At 41.0% G+C, this 7,350-nt stretch overlaps 1 protein-coding gene across 1 annotated transcript; it reads left to right on the plus strand.

Moving 5' to 3' along the window:
* Positions 1-531: 531 nt before the first annotated feature.
* Positions 532-4,887, plus strand: RSPO3 (R-spondin 3; the record flags this gene model as incomplete). Its single annotated transcript, XM_008936219.1, has 3 exons — positions 532-717; positions 2,167-2,313; positions 4,690-4,887. Coding segments are annotated over exons 1-3 (427 nt in total), but the record flags the coding sequence as incomplete, so codon positions are not given.
* Positions 4,888-7,350: the final 2,463 nt, after the last annotated feature.

Genomic DNA, 7,350 nt, shown 5'->3' on the forward strand with positions numbered 1-7,350 from the left:
TCCTGTGTCTTTTTATTAAGGCAAATTAGCATCTGATTTTACAAGGGCATACTCCTGCACAGCAGAACTCAGATCAAATGGCATTTAGTCAATGAAGGAAATTATACACTAGGTTGATTTTTAATCATCCAGCTAGGAAACAAAAATAAGTGAACATGCATGAATCTGCTAAGCCCAGTGCAGACGAGGCAGAAGAGCCACTGAAAATTACTAAAAGAAAAACAGCTGTTCTCTAGGATGCTACCGTTCCATAAAATCTATTTCAAATATAATTTGTTGTTAGCTGTTTCTGCAAGATGTGAGCACATCAGTTCAGCTTCTCATTTTTATGCAGATTAAATAATCTCTTTAATAAAATATCAGCTTATAAGTGAAACAAGAGAAAATGAAGCAACCTTTAAGAGCTGTCAGAGAGGTGGGTGGTTCACCCTTCCAAGTACAGAGGAATTGTTATTTCGTGGATTTATCTAATATGTTGTTCTCTCACCATTGTTTGTTTTCTTTTTTTAATGCTTGTCTTCTCAGTGCATCCTAACGTGAGCCAGGGTTGCCAAGGAGGGTGTGCTACATGTTCTGACTACAATGGATGTCTGTCATGTAAGCCCAGGCTCTTTTTTGTTCTGGAGAGGATTGGCATGAAACAGATTGGAGTCTGTCTTTCCTCATGTCCAAGTGGATACTATGGGACACGGTATCCTGACATTAATAAGTGTGCAAGTAAGTGCTGGGGAAAGGGTAAAAACATGGATCTGTTTATTCTCTCTTGAATGCTGTGTCTCCTTAGGATTCAAGTCAACAGAGAAGCAGACGGACAGGCCATGTCTTTATTTGTTCAGTTCTTTAATAGTAGTAATATTAACTTGACCCAAAAATTTAAGGTGAAAGATCACAAAACAGCCTCCTGAAAAAATACAGCCTGAAGGCCTCCCCCTCCACATGCCCTTGCAAAAGGGAAGCATTGTTGGGCAGCAGGCACTGTCCTCCAGCAGCAAGAGGAAGAGGCAGCAGCTCCGAAGTGTGAGGGCTGAGGGATGCTGAATCCCAGTGGCTGGAGCCATTTAACCCACTGCCCTTGCCTACCTGACCCCTGCAACAAGAAAAGAAGAGGGCAAGTGGCATTCTTTGGAGATGTGGTTTGCCCTGGTCTCCTTACAGTTTGTCTCACACTCAGTATAATATAAATGCCTGTAGTAGCTGGCCAGGTTTCAGCTGGCCAAGTTTCAGCCTGGTTTGGGGGAAGTTACTGAGTCATGTTGCCTCCGGGCTGGGAGACAGAGAACTCGACTCTCTTCTTTACTGCTCAGGCAACATTTTGACCCCACTGTGTATTTTGAACCATAAATGAACTGGAAAAGTTCACAATGTCCTCCCTACTCCTCTGTTTGTTGTTGAATTCACTGTTTTTAATCCCACAGGTGATATAAAAACACATAAGAGTGACGGCCAAGCAACTCTCCCAGTTTTTACCTGGTAATAAAAGTTATTTAATGAACGGACCTTAGAGTAATTTGACACCGTAAAGTATTTTCTCATTTTTTAGCAATGTGTGGCCTTGCATATCAGACATCAGCTGTGCCATACACAAGTTTTTATGTAATTCATTTAAAAATATCTGAGAACTGGGAAATATACCACTAACGTCAATTTGGGTAGTCATATAGAGAATACATGAAATGCTACAAGACATCTGACAAAACATCAGGAAATCATTTAAAAAAGAAAAATATGTTGATCAAAACAATCTCAAGCAGATTCTAAATTCTGGCATATTTTTATTTCTCCTGGATGAATAAAGATAGATAGCATGCAAGTGGCAGAAGCACTGGGCCATTGTGGGGGTTAATTAGTACCTACATTTTGTCAGTATAAGGCAGAAGAGGTATATTCTTATTCTCTGCTGTGCTCTGTCTTCCATTTGCATAGGTCTGCAAGGAGACAAGCAGTGTGAGGCCGTTCAGCATCAGGCCACCCTTATTAAATCCTCACTCATACCCAGGTCATTTGTGGCTGGCCTCACTGTGTGTACAGGCCACAGAGAAGATCTAAATATAATTTGCTTCCTCAGAAGATTAACATTGCTAGAATTGTGTGATTCTGGTATATGTAAGAGAGCCCATGGTGTTTCATGGCAAAGAGCAACAATGTTGTTTATTGTTTGCATTTCAGAATGCAAAGCTGACTGTGATACCTGCTTCACCAGAAACTTCTGCACAAAGTGTAAAAGTGGGTTTTACTTATACAGCGGAAAGTGCCTTGAAAAGTGTCCTGATGGGCTAGAAGCCAACAATCACACGATGGAGTGCACTAGCATCGGTAAGTCGGGTCCCTCCATGTCCTGCCCAGTTTTCTCACAAGCAAAGGGGGATCTAAGGAAGGCGTGAGTTGCAAGATCGGTTACACCATCAGGGAAGTGCAACTTAAAATGGAAATGTTCTGCATCACCATATGTATTCCCTAGAAAAACACACTCAAGGTATTTCCCAAGTCTGTCAAGAGATACAAGCTTGGTTGTGCAAACACAGTTTGACAATAAGGGCAATTCTGCCTCAGGAAATACGGCCTGTTTGGTCTGCCCGGAGGTAGAATGACACCCATTTCTTAATTGCTTTGTTATGGTGTTATGCAGCACCACTAACATCAAAAGTTCAAAAATTCCAAGCCAGACTCCACATGTAGTTGAAAGATTAACACACTAACTGCTTTGCTGTAGCACCCTTGCACTACCTGAGCCTTCAATGCATGCATGCATCAACATTTTGAGGCTTGCCTTCACAAAGGTGAAGGCTAAGAACCAAAACATTAAGGAAAAACAACAATAAAAAACTCCAAAATGGTAAAAGTGTATAATCATTAGGCTCCATAAACTGAGATTAAAATAAAACATCAAATAGTGTGTCGCTGTCACTGAAGGAGTGAATGTTGACGCTGGTCCTGTGACTCACTGGCTGCAGAGAAGAGACCTGCTTTTGTATCCCTCCAGCCTCTGACTCACAAGCTCTGATTACTCACACCAAGGCAATTTTGGAGGTCACCACACCTAACTGTCCGTGCCATCCCTCTGCCACCACTCTGGCCGAAAGCAGAACAAGTGATATATTTGCCTCTGGGCTGCTGCAGTTGACATCCCCTGTCATGGGCATGCTGAAGTTGTGGCAAGGTTCAGCTTATTTTAGTACACCAGCTGTGAATTGTGGTGGCTGAGGGCTGTGAACTGCGGTGGAAACCGTAACCTCTTCAGCCACCAGCAACCAGGGAGCGCTTAGGCGCAGTCTGGCCATGATGGAAATCTTCACCCCCACAGTATCATGCACATAGCTTACCCTGGCATCCCATGTTTTGGAGGGAAAGTAATAAAAGAATAAAAATTATGTACAGTACTTTAGCATTTTCCTTCTCAGATATATGTTAGTTCTGGTGGTAGTGATGTTTTTTTTTTTTTTCATTATTTCATTTTCAATCAAAGACTTTCATCTTTGAAAGAAATTCAGAGGATTGTTTTCATTTCTTGATGGCTGTTTCCAAGTGCTGTAGACTTAGCTGCTTTAACAATGAGTCAGTCTCAACTAGGAAAAGCCATTTAAAGCTACAGAGGAAAAACAGAACCTCTTTGTGCACGTGAAGGCCAATCATTTTAACAGGAGAGCTCTGGTGTAATGTGAAAACCAAAATTACCCTCACGACAATTCACTGGAGGAAGGCACAGAGGCTGCCTGAGATCAATTATATTTTTAGGTTTTGAAAAATTTGGAAGTAAATTCTGGAGCTGGAAAAATATTGATTTAAAAATTCCTCCTTACAGAGGAGCTGGAAGTCTTTCCTTCTTCAGTAGTGTTTTATGGTCTTAAACACATGTGAACAGAAGTAAATATAAATGTTTACTATCTTTTATCAGGAGAAGTATACTGAAGACATGGCACAAAAGAAGGATAGTTATTAAGAGCATGTTGTTAAGCTTGCCAAGTTGCTTCCATTTTTACCTATACTGTTTGGACAAGCATCAAGCTGCACACATTTTGGGTTCCCAACAGTACAGGAAGTGCATTCAGATCACTGTTGTTCAGAAACTGCAACCTGCACTTTTATGAAAAGCTTGCACCCCCCTGACCCAAATTCTCCTCTGCTTTGCCTACTCACAGCTTGTATATGCTACGAATGATGGCTTTTTCCCTATTTAAGCTGAACACCAAGCAGTAGATCATCAAAGATACTTGATTCTTAATGTAATGCCTTTTGATATAATTTGGTCCTTTATAACTCTATTGATTTCCAAATTCAATACATTTGAGACTAACTGCAGCATCTTGATCCAATGACTTCACTCTGCTTTCACATAGGCGTGACTAACATTTAATTCCACAGAAGCTATAGGGATTTATACCTCCACAAAACCAAAGCAACATCAGAACAAGCCTCAGTAACTGATTTCCTTGAGATCAATTGTGTTGTTGTTGTTGCCACATTTCAGGAATGGAATCAAGTACAAAATAGTAACTGACATAATTATTTGACAATATTTTGTGCAGTATATTCTCAGCAGTCCAACTTCTGTCAATTCATTGCTGCAACTCCTGATTAATTCCACTAATTTTTGACACCTTTTGGCTGATGCAGACGAAAATTAATGTACCTTATGCATTATGTATACAAAAAGATGTTGGCCAGGCTCAGATTGTCCTATGTTTATTGCAGTGCACTGTGAAGCTAGTGAGTGGAGTCCATGGAGCCCTTGCACAAAGAAAGGAAAAACATGTGGTTTCAAAAGAGGAAATGAAGTAAGGGTCAGAGAGATCGTACAGCATCCATCAGCAAGGGGCAATCCTTGCCCAGCTACAAGCGAGAGCAGAAAATGTATTGTACAAAGAAAGAGATGTCAGAAGGAAGGAAAAGGTACTACGTTATCATCATAATAATATGAGATTGGTATTGTGCTTGTTTAATAACTGACACATGAATTTTGAGGCCTTCACTGCAGGCTTCACCAAAGCTCCCATTGATGTGGTGTCCTTTGGGCCGGAGAGAATCATGCCCTTGCCTGGAGTAAATAAAGTTCTAATGCTGCTCAAAAAATGCGCTTTGTGTGATCTAGAGAGGACAGTGCGGGCTGGATGGGAAGGCACATTCTCTCTTGGTTCTGCTGAATGAGCTAACAAGATGAGGGGTTGTATATGGAGCAACAAAAAGATCCATTGTAAAACATGTCATGGTGGGTGTTGTTTGTTGGGTATCAGGCAGCCAAATTTCACTCTTCAACCATGGGATACTTCCAAATTGATTCCTATTTCATGATTCTCTAAAGGTAAGATGATAACTCTTGCATTTGCAGTTCTGTGGTCTCTCTCCCACCCTGAACTCTTTCTAGTAGCTCTGGCTGAACAGTGTGGCCTGATCCTGCCACCTGGAGTGGCTTGCTCATGGAGTCCCAGCATGGGATAAAGATCACAACACTGCATGGCAGTCAAGGGAAACTCTACTTGGTTTCACCCAATAACAAGAGTGCTAGCAGAACCATCTCCCCATGTGAGCCAGCTCCTTGGATTTATTCCCCATCACCATACCCAGTGAAAGGCATCCCACATGTTAAGAATGGGAGACGCATATGAAGTGTATGGAATAATAATTTATGCAAGTTCCACTCAGTAGAGGTTGTTGTTCCATTGTTCCCTTTTCTCTCCTTCTTGCAGCAGGGAAGTTGCTTGCTCTGTCCCTGGTGCAGTTACTCTGGCTGTCACAGGAGTGTCACTAGAATATTTCAGTTTCCCCACTCCTCTCATTTCCCCCTTTCCTCTCAAACCAAAAGCGAGGTTTCATCCCTTTTGAGGATAAGTGGAACAGGTGGAACAGCCACCCCCTATCTGAACAACTGTGAGCCAGCATGAGCTGCTGGTACCAAGTAATAACTTACCATTTTGTTGTTAAATGATCACTAGGGTTGCCACAGATTACTTAGAGAAACACCAAAGGAGTTTGGAGCTTGTAATCCTTCTGAAGACTGGCCTATTCCCTAGGGATATACCTCAAGAGAAGGGAAATAACATTAGAAGGATGATCTTATAAACTAGACAGCTACAGGGGCCTCACCCAAGAATTGGCTAGATCTACAGATTTATGGGAATCTATGGGGTAGATATCACCCCCTCCTCCTTGTGTCAGTCAGTGTCTTGAAGAGGCAGAGAAGTGTGTCTGCCTCATGGAAGCAGCCAAGGCAAGCTATTTATGGATTCAATTATGCTTAGAATCTATGTCCAAAATGTCCATGCTTGCTTCTGCTCCCTGCACAGCGGCACGACTTGAAACACAGCCTCTCATTAGCCCACAGTAACTGGGGGAAGAGTCCCTTTCTTTCTACCAAAGGTAATTTTTGCCAGAGATGAAAACACAGGACTGAACTGACTGTAATTCTAGAACTGTGAAATTGGTGGATTTTGAGGTGATAGCGATGTTGTGTATTTGCTTACAACAATTTGGCAGTCTCTTCAGAGTGGACAAGGCGTTTCACTTTGCGAAATGCCTGCTGTTCCTCTGTAGTAAGTACTTTAAAAGAAACTACTCACGTATTTTACTGTCAATTCCTATTTTATGGGATCTAAGCCAAACCATACTTGAAAAATACTGCACACCACAGGAATTCGCTCACAATTACAAATCTTTTTCATTCTCTTTTTTTCTGTAATGTGCATAAAGGTAGGGGTTTTTTTTGTTTGGTTGGTTGTTTTTTTTTCCTTTTTGAGCAAGTCACAGACTATATTCTAGCCTATTTTAAACTCTGTAGACATTCCCTTTGAAACCAATGCAGGCACACGGAACCTATGTTCCAACTTTAATCATGGCCTCAGGTTTTGTATGTTGATGTCTGAGATCCATTTTAACAAAAAATTTTTTTAAATCACCACTATATCCTCAGTATCCAAAAAAGTCTGTCCCGTTCATTCTTCTACATGTTCACAGGGACATGAGTTCAAAATTTAAAAAACTCCAACAATTCTTAATAAAACTGAGGAAGTTTATACATGAAATATTAGGTTAAATAGCTTTAAGGGGTAGATCATGACAACAAGCCAGGAAACTGAGAATTAAGCTAAAAGTTTTCCTTCTGTTCCTACTGGAATAGGGAAATTAAGTTTTCCAATTTAATCTCCAGACAACTTATCTTCCCTACTGCCAGTGTCCCTTATTACACAGAGAGAAACTTCTGTTCCCCTTTGAACAATAGAATAATTGCACAAGAAACCAAGCTGGGTTCTGTTCTTACAGCTAGCTGTGTTCAGTCAGTGAGTACAGAAGGTGGTAACAACTAAAACACTGAGCTTTCTCAAAGTAAGGAGGAAGGGAAAGTAAATACGTTTTTATTTA

The sequence above is a fragment of the Merops nubicus genome, unplaced genomic scaffold (genome assembly GCF_000691845.1).
Source record: "Merops nubicus isolate BGI_N331 unplaced genomic scaffold, ASM69184v1 scaffold20972, whole genome shotgun sequence".
Taxonomy (NCBI): domain Eukaryota; kingdom Metazoa; phylum Chordata; class Aves; order Coraciiformes; family Meropidae; genus Merops; species Merops nubicus.